The sequence below is a fragment of the Thalassophryne amazonica genome, chromosome 20 (genome assembly GCF_902500255.1).
Source record: "Thalassophryne amazonica chromosome 20, fThaAma1.1, whole genome shotgun sequence".
NCBI lineage: Eukaryota > Metazoa > Chordata > Actinopteri > Batrachoidiformes > Batrachoididae > Thalassophryne > Thalassophryne amazonica.
In genome coordinates, this window is record NC_047122.1 from 49,496,893 (window position 1) to 49,514,750 (window position 17,858).

General features: G+C 38.8%; 1 protein-coding gene and 1 non-coding gene across 2 annotated transcripts; both read right to left on the reverse strand.

Moving 5' to 3' along the window:
- Window positions 1-1,770: 1,770 nt before the first annotated feature.
- si:rp71-45k5.2 (uncharacterized protein LOC560783 homolog) lies at window positions 1,771-3,043 on the reverse strand. The gene is made up of 3 exons (XM_034160402.1): window positions 2,897-3,043; window positions 2,454-2,549; window positions 1,771-2,334 (listed from the first exon to the last, which is right to left on the reverse strand). The coding sequence occupies exons 1-3, from the start codon at window positions 3,041-3,043 to the stop codon at window positions 1,771-1,773; spliced, it is 807 nt and encodes a 268-aa protein (XP_034016293.1).
- A 14,743-nt stretch (window positions 3,044-17,786) lies between these two features.
- Window positions 17,787-17,858, reverse strand: trnad-guc. The gene has a single exon. It is a non-coding gene; the product is annotated as a tRNA-Asp (tRNA).

A 17,858-nucleotide genomic window follows, 5' to 3' on the forward strand; every position in this document is an offset into this window, starting at 1 on the left:
ATCAGTTTGGTCGCAGCAGTCTTTGCATTCACTTGGACATTTTTCTTTGCAATTTGTATTTTGAAGTGCTTTAACAGACAAAGTATATACCAGTATACTGAATTAGCCATCTACTACAATTCAGTGGTTTTAACCAAACAGACTAACTATGGGTATAAATAAAGCAACTTCCCCATTACCCTGAATGTGAAATATTTTAATATCATTTTGAGCTGACAGAGGAAGGTAAAAAAGTCAGAGGATGTACCCAATGGTACAGATGTGCTACAAATAGACACATGTATTTGCTCACCTCGACTTTGCAACTTTGGTCAGTCAACAGTGATTGCACCACGTAAATAAAGAAATTTGAGCTGAAACGTTCACTCTACAATTGCAGCCAATGCATGTGTCATCACTGAATGTAGGATGGTTACGAAAACCGGTTAACACTGCCTCCTAAGTTCAAACATTAAGTAGTCTGTTACATGAGGTGGATGCTGAATCCCAGCGGTGGGCACAGCTAAGTTAGCTTCGGTGACTGCTAATCTGCTAAGTGAAACGTTAACTTTAATAACACTAAACCAATAAACCATGAAAATATTTAGCTGAAGTTACCGATATCTATTTTTTCTATATTTCTGGACAAACATAATGACAGTAACTTACTTTCTGATTCTAAGTACCTGTGGCTTGGTTGTTTTGGGCTCTAAAACCAAGAAAAACAGACCTAAAGAGCTGAAATTTTAACATGAACCATATACATGAAAGAAAATTGCAAAAAGGTTTAGGTGATGAACAAGATGTACATGAATAATGGACAAATGAAATTAAACAGTACTTTCCATTTAAAACAGTTTATTCACAGTACAGAAAGAAGTAAATTAATAAATATTGACAACCTATCAGTTTTGTTTATTGGACTAGCATCTAAGATGCTAACCCTTGTATGCTTGTTTCAATAGAAACAAGTATACAAGATTTGGGGGTTTATGAATGTTTTGTCCATTAAACTTTATTTAAAAAAAATGTTAGCTGACTTTGGCGCAACTAAATTTAGTGGAAGCGGAAATGGCTTGCAAAGTAAGTTAAAAAGGTAATCCACTAATGAAAAAATTAGCTTTGCTAATTAGCTGTTAGCAGATTAGCTGAACTGTGCCTACCACTGCTGAAACCATATAAAGTACAGTAATGTGTTATATCATCTAATAAGTTTTGTTACTTGTGTGTTTTATTGGTTGTAGATATTACTGCTGAATCTGTTTTTGTTCTGTTACAATGCTTAATTTCCCTTCAGAGGTTAATAAAATGTTATTTTATGATGTAAATAAAGCTATAAAGCATGACTTTATACAACCTGGATGCAAAACAAAAACAACTTTAATCCTTTTGAGCTGACACAACAGAGGGTGTGATGTCACACACTTTATGGTACAATACTTCCCCTAGTGGTCAATAGTAATACTGACTTCAAATAAGTCATTACTGTGAGGTGCACTCTAGTCACAGTGCACAATACTGACCTTAAATATTGTATTAAAATCGTTAATAAAATGCACAGTGCTGCCCTCAGTCATAATGCTGGCTTTTTGTAAAAATAAAACTACTACAATCTGCAGTGTTTCTTACCTCAATCACAATAAATTCCAACTGTATGTTTACTTTAACAATGAATTGTCTTCTGACAATATAAAGCTGAACACATCATGCCTATTAATGGTCTTCCTGTATGTCCATTTGTACTGACAAAATAACATATAATGGTAAAGTGCAAGACCTGATCAGAAAAGGTCACAACCAAAAACAGGGAGCGTGATGGGAGAATGCGGGTACAGGGTAAGTGATGTAGCTGCAGGGTGGGCTGCTGAAACAAGGGGCAGCATAGGCTCTTGTGCACACTGGGAAAACATGTCGTGTGTCGCCCCCTGCTGAGAAAATGGTGGAACTTCCAGCTGAAGCCTGAGGGAGGAGCAGTTGCTCAGGTGGTGGAAGGGCCCAGGTGAAGCTCCTCTGGGTTGCAGCTCCGCTCCTCCTCTGGCGTTCCTCTCCAGCCGTGTCTCCGGTCTGAGGAGGAGCCGTGGAGGTCTGAGTGTCGGACTTCAGCAGCGATTCAATGGAGAAGGAGCTGCGGAACTTCACCTTGCATCGGATCTGAACACCTCTGCAGGCCGTGGGCTCAGTGGAGGGCACGGCCCATTCTCTGTTCCTGTTCTCCCTTTCCATTTTGGAGGCGAGCTCAGGGAAGACATGCAGGAGTCCTGTGAAGTGACGGCGCACCATCTTCACTGTGATCTGATTGGGGTCCAGTTTCCAGTAGTTCCTCTTACAGTTGAGTGAATCTGGGATCAGTGGAATCTGAAGAGTCATAACGCGACAGGAGTTAGTCATGCGACAAGCAGACAGGGGTCACAGAGGTCACTCATCTTTTTTAAAAATGTATTTTAATTTTAATTGTCAAAATGACTCCAACTCACCTTGACAAAACATTTGTAGGTTGTCAGACAGACTCTTATGTTGTTCTCGGCAGCTTTTCGGTTTTCATAGATGATCGGCTCCAGTTTGTCCATCAGCTGCAAAGCAGCAATGTAAGATTTAGGTTTGTTCTGTGTCTTAGATTGACATACTGGTGTTAATAACCATAAAACTTCAATTGCATATATTCATAAAAATAATCTAAACAACCCTGTGGCCAGAAAGCACAGGGTGGCACATAAGGTTTTACGAGTTCAATTTATAAATTAACAATAAAACTGTAAAATCAGATGCCACATGAACAGGCAGCCAGTAAAGTAAGGCCAAAACTGGAGTAATATAGTCAAACGTCCTGATCCTGCTTAAAACTGGAGCAGCAGAGGTGTAATATTTGTGTGTGACAAAACAGAAAAGAGTTAAAAAAAATTACTTTGGCTCTCATTACCTCAGTAAAAGTGAGCATCTTGTCTGGAGCCTGTTGGAGGACCATAGCGACCTTTGCCAGGCAGGTGGTGCGTCTCCTGTGGGGGCCTCTCTGAACCCCAGCAAATCCAGGCAGCTGAGCTCCAAACATCTCTGTCCTGTTCTGCATCGTGCTGTGAGAGCTGTGATCACAAGTTCACTCTGTGTAGATGGGTACTGGTGGAAGGGCCAACTCTGGATTTAAGTCCTGTTGGGACAATAGGACATTAATGAGGAGCTTTTCACAAGATGACGAGCTGTAAGTACTGAGGGTGGAGCTGCTGATGGTTCATTTCCAAAGGATCGTCAGCACTTCCATCTGGGAACCTGTTCGAGTTTTTTCTTCCACATGAGACATAACATTAAAAAGTACTCACAGTGCTTCACTTTTTCTACATTTTGTTATGTTACAGCCTTATTCCAAAATGAATGAAATTCCTCAAAATTCTACACACAATACCCCATAATGACAATGTGCAAAACGTTTTTTTTTTTTAGATTTTTGTAAATTTATTAACAATTAATTTATTCAAAATAAAAATTAAGACATCACACGTACATAAGTATTCACAGCCTTTGCCATGAAGCTCAAAATTGAACTCAGGTGCATCTTGTTTCCACTGATCATCCTTGAGATGTTTCTACAGCTTAATTGGAGTCCACCTGGGGTAAATTCAGTTGATTGGACATGATTTGGAAAGACACACAATCTAAACATGAAGTCAAAGGAATTGTCTGTAGACCTCTGAGACAAATCTGGGGAAGGATACAGAAACATTTCTGCTGCTTTGAAAGTCCCAATGAGTAGAGTGGCCTCGATCAGTAAACAGAAGAAGTTTGGATCCACCAGGTCTCTTCCTAGAGCTGGTCGCCCATCTAAACTGAGCGATGAGGGAAGAAGGACCTTAGTCAGGGAGGTGACCAAGAACCCGATGGTCACTCTGTCAGAGCTCCAGCATTCCTATGTGGAGAGGAGAACCTTCCAGAAGGACAACCATCTCTGCAGCAATCCACCAATCAGGCCTGTATGGTAGAGTGGCCAGAAGGAAGCCACTCCTATAGCCCACCTGGAGTTTACCAAAAGGCACCTAAAGGACTCTCAGACCATGAGAAACAAAATTCTGTGGTCTGATGAGAAAGATTGAACTCTTTGGTGTAAATGTCAGACGTCATGTTTGGAGGAACCCAGGCATCATCCCTACAGTGAAGCACGGTGGTGGCAGCATCATGCTGTGAATACTTTCTGGATGCACTATATGTACATCTAAAGAGTTTATTTACCAAAACGGTCATTCTTAAACATAGAAAAGAAAATTCTCAACCCAGATCTCCACCAAATCACTTCATCCTAACCTGAACCACTGCAAGCATCAGCGTAATTATGACCATCACTGTGACCTCCCACAGTCAAGATCCATACTCATTTGACATCATTAATGTAACACACTTTTAAAATCATGCAAAATATATGCTGTATGCAAGCATTAAGACAAAAACTTTGATCTTTCTATGTGACCTTGATGTTTAATTCAAACCAAAAGCAAATTCATTTTTCTGTGGCTGTCCAGTAAACAAAACATAATGAGCTTTAGCGAACATCAAGAGTTTGTTTTAAGGATTAAGAATTATAACCAGTTAAAAACATTTCCCAGGAGTTCCACTATGTGACTGTCTTTTACAGCACTGTGCAACCGTTTTAGGAACATCAGACATGACGAAAACTATAAAAAATGAGCAAAAAGCAGCTACACATCTAATATTTATGAATAAATAAACCTAAGTACAGTGTACGTCCACTCTGTCATTTAAAAGTGAAGAAAAAAGATTCACATTCAATATGTTTCAAATTTAATTCTCTGATGAAGAAAGTAAAATGAGACTTTTTTTTCAATAAAATTTCGAGTATGTGTGAAACTTTTACAAAATGTTAACATACACTATCTTTCTAGGCTAATATATTTTAGGATAGTGCAACTTTCTGTTGCAGACAGTTTCATGGTGGAGTGGCAGAAAGATTTTTCAGCCACAGTTTGCCAGAAGGCACATGGGAGACTGGAGCTTTGACTTGATGGTAACTTCCCATTTCCTCTACACCCGATTTTGACAGTGTTTCCCATTTCGTCTACCTTTGCCTAAAAGTGTAATGATGACATGTTTTTAGTGTTTATATTTATTAAAGCATATTATTATGAGAAATCACATTTATCATGTCAAAATACCACATTTCACGCGTTAAATATCACATTTTACAAGCATGTTATTACAAAATTTCATGTGGCAATATCACTTATTTATTTATAAGTTCAACACTTTTGGGCCGTAGACAGTCTAGGAGTCGATGATGTTGGAATAGTGGTCAAAATGAAAATGGACGAAATGGGTGTAGACCAAATGGGAGTAGACCAAACGGAAATTTTGCCTAGGATGAAAAAGGAATTTCAGTGTAGACGAAATGGGTGTAGACCAAATGGGAATAATTCAATTTGATCCGTTTTCTTGTATGAAAATCCTTTTCTGTTCTAGACAAAAGTTGCCTTATGTACAGTTTCTCCAGTCATAGAAGCCTAACTCCAGAATATTCATGGATATTCTTGGTGGCTTCCCTCACTATCCTTCTTCCATAGTCATTCAGTTTTTGAGACTCTCTACTTCAGATTTGCCAACAGTACCATACTGTCTGTATTTTTAATTATCAATGCAAATGAAGTCCAAGACATCCACAGTTTTCATGGGTATCTTGGTGGCTTTCCTCGCTTGCCTACTTGTACAGTCACTGCATTTTTGAGAAATGCCTTATCATACATTACCAAACTGTATTTCTTAATGATCAGTTTAAATGAAGTCCAAGACATATTCACATACTTAGAAATGTTCATGTATCCTTCCCCTGGCTTGTCTGAAGAAAACTAGCTGAAAATGTGTTATTTATAGTAACAATAATCATTATATTTAGTTGTCTAGGTACTTATGGTCTCTGAAACTGGAGGGACGATGTACAATAGAATTTGTTAAATGACTTGAGTAAAGTTTTGTAGTCGACGCTACAAACACATCGTTTCATTTCAACACCATTGTTGTAGTGTTTGGAGGAAAGTTTAAAAAAATGTCACTGTCCAAATACTTATGTACACGACTTTCTTGTCACAATTAAAATGATCTATTTATAGTGCAATTTGTGCAGTTAAAATAATCCAACAGGCCTTATTTTCATGTAATAATACAATTTTATTGTTGTAATTCTAATTTTGCTCCACCAGATTCCTTCAGGTGCCGTGGGAGAAGAGAAGCCAGATGCTTTGCGGTGCACATCTCAAAATGTTCAAATTAGCAGCTGAACAAATCTATTTGCACATCCAAAGTGTTTTTACATTCATCATCACTCCCTTTATTTGTTCCAGGAATGACGAGAGCTATTTGCATGTGGAATCCTCATTCAGATGCAGAACACTCATGACCTGAGCTCAGTGCTTTGTGCAGGTTTCATTCTGATACCGGCTGATGGCTGTCAGCTGGGCTCGTTGGCATATTATGGGAAAAGGTTAACAGCCATTCACAGAAATAACTACAGACGGTGAAACCTGAAGTAAAACATCTACACACATCTACACAGGGTTCACTTCTCAAAATGAGGAGCTTTGAGTTCAATTTTCTTAATAGGACTGCAGGCTTTAAAGAAAACTATAGATTTGGATCAATGATTTCATATCATGACATCAAGTTACAAAGAAAAAAATACAGCGCCTCCAGAAAGTATTTACAGTGCATCATTTTTTTCCACATTTTATTCAAAAATGGATGAAATTAATTTTTTCCTCAAAATTTGACACACAATACCCTATAATGACAAAGTATTTTTTTTTTATTTTTGCAAATTTATTTAAAATAAATACTAAAAAAGCACACCTACGTAAGTATTCATAGCCTTTGCCATGAAGCTTACAATTGAGCTCAGGTGCATCGTACTTCCACTGATCATCCTTGAGATGTTTCTACAGCTTAACTGGAGTCCACCTGGGGTAAATTCAGTTGGTCATGATTTGGAAAGGCACACAATCCAAACATGAAGTCAAAGGAATTGTCTGCCAGGTGTCATGTTTGAAGGAAACCAGGCACTATCGCTACAGTGAAGCATGGTGGTGGCAGCATCATGCTGTGGGGATGGGTTTCAGCAGCAGGAACTGGGAGACTAGTCAGGATTGAGGGAAAGATGAATGCAGCAATGTACAGAGACATCCTGGATGAAAACCTGCTTCAGAGAGCTCTTGACCTCAAACGTGGCAACGGTTCATCTTTCAGCAGGACAATGATCCTAAACACACAGCTAAGATATCAAAGGAGTGGTTTCAGGACAATTCTGTGAATGTCCACGAGGGGCCAGGCCAGAGCCCAGACCTAAATCCGATTGAACATCTCTGGAGACATCTGAAACTTGCTGTACACCGATGTTCCCCCATCCAACCTGATGGAGCTTGAGAGGTGCTTCAAAGAGGAATGGACAACACTGCCCAAAGATAGGTGCACCAAGTTTGTGGCATCATATTCAAGAAGACTTGAGGCTGTAATTAGGTACACGCATATGACCTAAATATGGTCTCCGCTGCTGTGGATGTATCAGCTGCACCTGGCTCGAGAGACTTTCCAGGCAGTATAGTGCTGAGTTTGCATTTTGTGGAATGTGTTTATTTTTTGACAAACGGGGATCCCCCTATTTGATGACGTAGTTGAAATCCCCCCTGCAACCTCATTTTCGAACGGCATTCCTGTGACGAGTCGAAGTTAAGAAATTCCGTGATTGAAAAATTATGTTGAAAAAGTAGAAGAAATTCACCTTGAAGGTGAGTAAGATCAGTTTTCAAATCATATAGAACATTTAATTCATGTAATTACATATCTTTCTGCGAAGTTTGGTGGTGATCGAAGCCTTCACATGCATATTTTTTTATGATCCACAAAACCGATGTCAACATGGCGAAACTGACATTTTTTTACCTTGGAAACTACTGTCAAAACAGTGTTTATACGGTGGATCGTTAGAAATCACACATTTAAATGAGATAATTATGTTTGACAGAGTACCATCATTTTGAAATGTAAACAATGAGACACTGGTCATGGCTTTCTGGTGTTTGTCCCTTAAAACACACAGACATAAATTACCAAGATTTTTCCACCTTCAAATGCTCATAACTTTCTTCATATTTGACATAGAACAAATATTTAAACACCATTTTGAAGGTCTCTATAAGCTATTTTGCAACCACCATTTCTGTTACAATTCCTGTAATTTAATTTTTTTGTCACAGACCTACTGTAATTGCTGCCAAAGGTGCATCAACAAAGTATTGAACAAAAGGTGTGAATACTTATGTACATGTGATTTCTTCTTTTTTTTTTTTTTTTTATAAATTTCCAAAAATTTAAAAACACAAAAACTTTAATTTTGTTATTATGGGGTGTTATGAGTAGAATTTTGAGGCAAAAAATGAATTTACTCCATTTTGGAATAAGGCTGTAACATAAAATGTTTGGGAAAGGTGAAACACCGTGAATATTTTCCGGATGCACCGTAAGAAACATACAGTTTAATGGTTTTTTCTTTTTTCCTGTAGTAATCTTAAACAAGCTACAATTTCCAAAGTGAAATGGGGCTGACATCCCCTTTAATGCTTTGCATGCATATATTTTGTGTTATAATCTTGTCTAGTGAATATAAATCAAAATATATGCATGCAAAGCATTAAAAAGGACCTGGTCTGGATTACATTTTTATGTACGTGTATTGCAACCACACCAGTTAAAAAAATGCTCAGTATCCCATCATGAGGTGAAACCTCTTACGTTATTACGAGATACAACCTAATCAAATTATAACGCGATACTCGGATTTCTTTCACTGATGTGGCAGTATTGTGCTTCCGTACATGTTAGTTCCATGGTTGTTACCTGTTCAAAAAAAAAGAAGTCTATTAGCCATTAAACCAAAGTGAAAACGGGATAAATCAGTGATCAAAAGCTTTTCCAGTTTCAGGTCATCACCACTTATTGTCTTTGCTCTCATCTTCTGAGTTGCCAGGTTCCCAGTATTTGTCTATTTATTACAGCTAATCATACTTTATTTTCTCATGAAAATACACTTTTTACTAAGAACTGCATGTCGGCTGTCCTTCTGAAACTCTTGTGAGTCTGTTCAAATAAAGAAAATGGTTGAAAAATATATTCTGATTTCTGAAACTCTGATCATCAACACAAATCTAACCAACATGTTTGTTTTCACTCATTTTTCAATCATTTGAAATAAAATATCAAACACTTCTATGCACACACAAAAAAAATATTTTCTTCAAATTTTGTTTACAAATTTCTTTAAAATCTGTGTTTGTGAGCACTTCACTTTTGCCAAAATAATCCAGCCACCTGGGTGGTGTGACTAATCAAACAGCTGATTATTATTTTTATTTAATTATTTTTGTTGACAGTGTCAGTATTCCAGGATGCCTAAAGATTTGTGTAGTAGTGATATTTTCAGACAGTAAGAAATGTTGAAGAATACAGCACTCAACAAAAATATAAACGCAACACTTTTGGTTTTGCTCCCATTTTGTATGAGATGAACTCAAAGATCTAAAACTTTTTCCACATACACAATATCACCATTTCCCTCAAATATTGTTCACAAACCAGTCTAAATCTGTGATAGTGAGCACTTCTCCTTTGCTGAGATAATCCATCCCACCTCACAGGTGTGCCATATCAAGATGCTGATTAGACACCATGATTAGTGCACAGGTGTGCCTTAGACTGCCCACAATAAAAGGCCACTCTGAAAGGTGCAGTTTTATCACACAGCACAATGCCACAGATGTCGCAAGATTTGAGGGAGCGTGCAATTGGCATGCTGACAGCAGGAATGTCAACCAGAGCTGTTGCTCGTGTATTGAATGTTCATTTCTCTACCATAAGCCGTCTCCAAAGGCGTTTCAGAGAATTTGGCAGTACATCCAACCAGCCTCACAACCGCAGACCACGTGTAACCACACCAGCCCAGGACCTCCACATCCAGCATGTTCACCTCCAAGATCGTCTGAGACCAGCCACTCGGACAGCTGCTGAAACAATCAGTTTGCATAACCAAAGAATTTCTGCACAAACTGTCAGAAACCGTCTCAGGGAAGCTCATCTGCATGCTCGTCGTCCTAATCGGGGTCTCGACCTGACTCCAGTTCGTCGTCGTAACCGACTTGAGTGGGCAAATGCTCACATTCGCTGGCGTTTGGCACGTTGGAGAGGTGTTCTCTTCACAGATGATGCCAAGGAGATGTGTTGCACTGCATGAGGCAAATGGTGGTCACACCAGATACTGACTGGTATCCCCCCCCAATAAAACAAAACTGCACCTTTCAGAGTGGCCTTTTATTGTGGGCAGTCTAAGGCACACCTGTGCACTAATCATGGTGTCTAATCAGCATCTTGATATGGCACACCTGTTAGGTGGGATGGATTATCTCAGTAAAGGAGAAGTGCTCACTATCACAGATTTAGACTGGTTTGTGAACAATATTTGAGGGAAATGGTGATATTGTTTATGTGGAAAAAGTTTTAGATCTTTGAGTTCATCTCATACAAAATGGGAGCAAAACCAAAAGTGTTGCGTTTATATTTTTGTTGAGTATATAAGACTTCTCATGAAGCTTGTCCTGTGTCGTAATTTTAAGTATGATTTAAACAGTAAATATACAAAAAAGAGAGATGCAGTTAAAAGTTTCTAAATATGAAAAAGCCTGAAGATGAAAAGTGCTAACGAAGCATAATGACTAATCAAAATAAATCTCTCATGTGACACTCTAAACTCTGTCTGATTTTGTTACGGTTTGCATTTCAAACAATCAAGATAGGGCCCAGGTGCAAGACAGCCAGGACACAAAGGGTTGAGTTCACAAAAATGAGTGCTTTACTTCTCCAAAGTGACAGAATACAATTGTAACCAAATAATTCCAAGTGACTAGATTCCAAAATGAAGTAAACTAAATGAGTGAAAAAGACTAACAAGGTGGAAAAAAAAATACTAAAACTTACAGCAGGTTAAAGACACTTACAAGATACCAGAGATCTGACAGGAGCAAAGAACTGAGTGTAATCAACCGCGGCTTAAATAGAGGGCGCAGCTTAAATAACTTTACCTGATACAGGTGTCATGATCAGTCAGATCAGAACATGTGCTAACACAAAAGGAACATGAGACAGCAACAAATATAGTGGTGCAGCTTAGCTAAAATTTCCATAAAAATTGTTCATTTTGTGATGAAAGCATGGAATTTGGCACACATATTCTAAATTAACTAATGTTTATTCTCAGATATGGAGCCATCCTGGAGGTGACCTCTAATGAGTTACAGAGGTCAATAAAGAATTACATAGGGGTCAAAATTTTAAAAGGCTCCAATCATGTTAAAAGCTATACCACATTATTTGTCTGATCATAACGATTTCAAAAAGGTATAGTTTGGACTATCTGTGACTGAATTTCATGGAGTTATGGGGTAAAAACAGCAAAAATGGGGATAAAGGTCAGTTTCAGTTTGTACAGGGGTCAAAAGTTAAAGTTGCTCCAATTTTGGTAAAAAAAAGAAAAAAAAAGATGCAAATTATTGGTTGAGTTAATAGCATTTTTAAAAGGAATAGTTTTCACCATCTGTCATCTTAGTTGTCATGTTACGGGGTAACATGTATCATACGTCATAGAATCCAATGGACATCAACCTTGTTTGACCTTTACTTTGGAGACCAAACATTCAACAGTCAAAACTATTTCATTTATTAATCCTTTTATTTCAACCAATAACACTTTGATCGTTCAATCAGATTACTTGTGGTCCATGTAACCTCAGCTAGTGACCATAAACTGTAACTTAACCATCATAACATATATGTTTTATCAGTATTTATTGCGTGAAACTAAAGTGCACATTTGCAAAAATTTTGATAAATAAAATTGATCAATACATCCTTAATGCTGAAGTGTGGTAGGCAAGCAGTTAGTGCAGAGGGTTCCTGGTTCAAGACCACCTCTGGCCATTCATCATGTAATGTGGAGTTGCATCACAAAGGGCATCCGGCGTAAAACTTGTGCCAAATCACTTTGCAGATCCATTTGAGATCTGCTGTGGAGACCCAGAGGGAAGAGCAGAGAAGCTAAAAGAAATCACTCATCCTTAATACCGACCATATGTGTAATTAACACTAGAAAGTGGCAACTCAAATGGCCATGCAGGCTTCAAAGTTAAATGAAGAGAAACGTCTCAGGTCATTGAAGTTACTCTGACATGATGTGGTAATTCTGTGCACCAGCGTGACATTCTTTTTATTTATTTATTGAAGAAATCCATAATGTAAGTTGAAACGTGTTTAATGTGTCATTCTGTTCACTATGAGGTGAAAACCAGTGGGATGTGAGAAACAACTTTTCCGTAAGTACTTAATTAACCAACCCACATTCCAGTGTTTGTCGCCTCATTTAAAATACCCATTTAACTCTGATAGGGTCGTTGAGCGAGAGGTCAAAGTGACCATTTGCAGCTGTTAATATTCATTAAGTTTCCTGTAAAACAGAATCTGGAATGTTGTGAGGCCTGCAGGTTCATTGATATGAGACATGTTTGAAATAGGTTTACTTAAAAATAACTTTTAAAAAAAAGTGTATAATTTAAGACCAATCATGTTTTTAAATAGAAATATAATTAGATTAATTCTGAATTCACATTAGGGTTGATACTGTTATTTGCTTGGTCTATGAAAATACAGTGTGTTGGAAGCTTTGTTCAGCAGCTAATATGGTGTAATTGTGGAATTAATGTAACATAAAAAAAAAACAAGGTTAAACTATTTAACTAAAACACCAAACTGCAGCATGACATTACCTGTTGAACACATTAGCAAAATATTATTAAGATTGATTATTTGGTTTCTCTTTTCTAAGTTAACAACATGCTAATCTAGCTTCTGCTAATGTTGTTAATGCTACACATTAACAACATTAGCAATCCTTTAAAAAGCCATATTTGCTATGGTCAAATTAAGATGGACAATGATAGTTTTATTTCTTTGGGATATTGAAATTGGATGAACTGGAAGCTTGTTTGGAGGTGTTTGGAACACAGCTAATAGTGTATGTGGCACTAATATGTAACTGTTATGTGGGCCGCTGAAGAGGAGGTACTGCTGGCCCACCACCACCAGAGGGCGCCCTCCTTGGAGTGCGGGCTCCAAGCACGAGAGGGCGCCAGACCCAGAAGAAGTGACAGCTGTCATTCATCCTCTGCACCAGCTGTCACTCGTTCATCATCATCATCATCACCATAAAGGCCGGACTGCAGCTCCACCTCCTCGCCGAGAAATCGACTACTGAAGAGGTAATTTCTCTGCTGACACATACGTTGTATAATAATCTGAACTTCTGTTGTAGCCGTTTTCCTGGTGGTTTTCCTTGTCTGTGGGATTGGCGTTTGGTGTGACAGCGACAGCTTCGCCTCACACTCCAAACCAGATAAGTGGTTAACCAGGAGCTGCACGAGTGTGTGATTGGAGGTGGAGGTGCTCCCTCCTAACTGTGTACAGACTGTGGATTACTGAGTGTGCGGACTCACACTCATTCATCTTGTCTCTGCTTTCTGCCAGCAGTACCAGGGTCGACAGCCGAAGACAGAGGCCACCTGGGGACTCGGGACTTGGCGGCTCCGGTGTTCTTCAGACCGTTGGTGGTGGAAGCCGTGTGGGACGCGGCTTCTCTCTCGTCGGGGGTCTTCTATCTTCGAGCCTGCCCACACGTCACCTGGTGTCAATTGACTTTACAATTTCTGTGTATTTAGTTGTGTATTATCACAACATTAAATTGTTACTTTTTGGCTTATTCATTGTCCGTTCATTTGCGCCCCCTGTTGTGGGTCCGTGCTACGACACCTTCCCAACAGTAACATTACAAATCCAAGGTTAAACTATTTAATTAAACCACCAGCTGGCAGCCTGGCATTACCTGTTAAACAAATATTAGGAAAATTCATTATTTGCCATCAAACCCTTACCAAAAAGTAGTATATGCAAGTATGTTTCAAGTATACTTCCAGTTTACTTTTTATATACTTATCAGTACTATCTTTTGGTAAGAGAAGGCACTTAACTGTTTTATAAAACAGCAACATGCTAATGCCAGTGTAGCTCCAGCAGAAGCTAGACATTAACAACAGTAAAAATACTTTCTAAAATCTTATTTGCTGTAATAAGATTACAGTTGATTGATTTATTGATATTTGATTGTCCATCAGTTATAATTGCTTGGTCTGTTGAAACAGTTACAGCTGGAAGCTTATTTGCACTGCAGCTAATATGTATTACAAATGCTTGATTAAAGTATTTATTAAAGCACCAACTGTATAGCAGCCTGACTTTATCGCTTGGCCACGTTAGCAAAATGTTACTAGCAAGATGCGCGGTTGAAAGCTACATGCTAATCTAAATTGCTCAGATGTCAGACAGATATTCAGTAAGTGCACTAATATGATATGCACTAAAATACCGGCGGAGTCATATGGAATACTTCTACTTCTAAAGGTTCATAGCAATGATTCACAAACTGACCACGTGGTGCATATTGTACGGTTGTGATAAAAACAAAAGGCATCGGGTTTGTCTAACCGATAGATTGAAATGGGTTTTGGGGCCAGTTTTGCAACTTTTTCTTATTTGATTACAAAATGGTAGAAAAGTCATATAATAAAACTAAGGAAAACAATGATCTGTGGTGCAAAACTCAAAAACACCCTGAAACGTATTCTTTTTTCAATTAGGCATGTACATGTGTATTATCACCTCAGACAGGTCATCTAATTGCTTTGTGGATATAAAAAAATCACGTGTCCCTACATATTATGTTGATCTAAAGATACATCAAATGATGTTATTTCATCAGGTCTTCTATATTCAATTAGAAATGTAACACTCAAAACTGACTGCTAACCGAGGAGGGGTCCCACCCAGGGTTGACCCCACCTGTTGGGGGGGTCCCTCAATGCGGCATCCCATATCCTGTGTTCTAAAGCATAGCTGACTGACACACAGTGACATTGAACAATGACTGCACAAGCATCATAATATCACCAATGTTCATTAATTTCTTGCAGAATGAGACAGTTGTGAGTTTAGCTCTTTTGTATGCCAATTCAGTGTTTTGACAATAAACTACAAAAAACTACAATACAATAAATACAATAAATAAATACAACATATACAAATAAATACAATATATATACATATATATACAAATAAATACAATAAATACAAAAAACTACAATAAACTACACTAACTGCTGCACCTCCAGCCACAATTCTGTATAAAGCTCATCAAGTTTGCGGACGACACCACCCTCATCGGACTCATTTCGGATGGGGATGAGTCTGCCTACAGGAGGGAGGTGGACCGGCTGGTGACCTGGTGCAGCAGCAACAACTTGGAGCTCAACGCCCAGAAAACAGTGGAGATGATCGTGGACTTCAGGAAAGCCACAGCCCCCCCGCCCTCCCTCGCCCTCACCAACAGCCCCATCACCACTGTGGTCTGTCACCGCTTCCTCGGCACCACCATCACCCAGGACCTCAAGTGGGAGTCAACCATCAGCTCCCTCATCAAGAAGGCCCAGCAGAGGATGTACTTCCTGCGGCAGCTGAAGAAGGCCAAGCTGCCTGTCCAGCTGATGGTGCAGTTCTACACGGCCATCATCGAGTCCATCCTCTGGTCCTCCATCACGGTGTGGTATGCCGGGGCCACAGCCAGGGACAGACACAGACTGCAACACATTGTAGCCACTGCTGAGAAGGTGATCGGCTGTAGCCTTCCATCTCTCCACGACCTGCACGTCTCCAGGACTCTGGGCCGAGCAGGTCGGATCATAGCTGACCCTTCTCACCCTGCACACGGTCTATTCGAACCACTCCCCTCGGGCAGGAGGCTACGGTTCATCCGGACCAGAACCTCCCGCCATAAGAACAGTTTCTTCCCCTCTGCCATTAGACTCATGAACACCTCATAACTCAGTCACCTTAAGCTTAACTCTGTCACTTTATCATTTTATCACGGGTCACTTTAGACAATGTACTTTGGTTTTTAATTGCACTCCTCCCACTGCACTGTTTTTTCTGTTTCTCTGTTTTTCTGTTGCACACAGCCTTTCATATTTCATATTTCTTTTTTTATCTTATATTTTATCTTATTTTGACACATATGTTATATTTTATCCTAGCATTTTTCTCTTCTTAATGTTGCACCATTGTACCGAAGCAAATTCCTAGTCTGTGAATCCTGTTCACTGGCAATGGCAATAAACTTCTTCTGATTCTGATTCTGAAAGGGTTACTTACATATTTTTTCAGACTTCTAAAACATTTTTTTCTTAATTATTTGGCTCTGGGGAACACTTTGTGTGAGTTAAAAGTAAAAATTTACCCTTCAAGGTAATCTGGCAGAGAACTTTCCTGAAAAAAAGCACCAGAAAGGGCCAAAATGCTGTTTTGAGGGGTCCAAGTGGACCCTTACGACAACTTTAAACCCCTGAATGATCAATGGTTGTCTTGTACAACTTATTCCCAACAAAAAACTAACACCAATTTGATTCAAAACATGATTCCTTAATCCCTGGATCATGTTCTTGAAAGACCCAGCGGTACGATTTTTGTGGGTGTTTTGACCTTGAAAGGATTAAAACGGCATGATGTGCACAACTTTTGTAAAGTACAACTTCAGTTCTGAAAACTATAGATTCAGATGAAAATTTTCATCTTGTTATAGCTCCGGTAGGGGTATGGTGCATTTTTTCTGGCCTCTGTTGCTCCTCTAAAAATTTTGTAGTGCAGCTAATACAGTCTCTATGAGAAGTTAATATGTAATATTAAATACAAGGTTAACCTGTCTAGTGAAGCAGAGAACGGGACAATACGTATTAGCAGAACAAGGCTACTTGCTATTATTTGCTCATCTAGCATGCACAGCCAGTACATAGAAAAGCAATAACAAATGCATGAAGAAAACATATTTGTACTATTCATTATCGTTAACAATGACTTAAATTACAGTCCATCAAACGTTTTTTAGAATGTTTCACTTTGGTATGGTAGAAATCTCTACAATGGCATGAAATCTTAGTGAGATGCTAGCAAGCTAAACTAGCACAAAGACCGCAATGAGCAATGAAAACGGCGTGATGGCTGGTTGGCTAGCCAATAATATGTTAGAAAATACATGAGGGGAGTGTATTTGCACTATAAAGTATTATGTGACAACTACTACCGTTGTTATTTAAGTGTCGACGTTAACAGATTAAACCTTGCAGACAGGCGCCATGACACGTCGAAGACATGCCCAAGACACTTGTGTTGCTTTGTGTGTGCCGTTCCCCTCTACAGAATAGACCTGGTACTGATTTTTTTATTCTAGCAGCACGCACTGAAATAGACATTTAAAAAAAATGATTTGCAGACAGGCAATTTGACATCATAACGGCAACATTAAATAATTAATACAGTTTACTACTTCTTTCTGTGACTGGTAAAGAACTCACAACCATGAAAAATATAAATACAGTTTTTCAAACCATTTAAACCCACACAGAACTATGTGTGTTCCATGTGGAGGCCATGAAAATTATAGCTATTTACCTAGCGGGCAGGGACAGACAGAGACCACAGGGGGCGGTATATAAATGCAAAATAGTTTTTAGTTCGTTTGTATGTTCATTTATTTAGTTGGCTTATATTTCATTCACGAGCGTTAATGATTAATTTCTTAATTGATTATGTTTGGAATCGGTACAAGAAAGAACGAAAAGTAAATTCTCCCCGTCGGGGAATCGAACCCCGGTTTTCCGCGTGACAGGCGGAGATACTGACCACTATACTAACGAGGA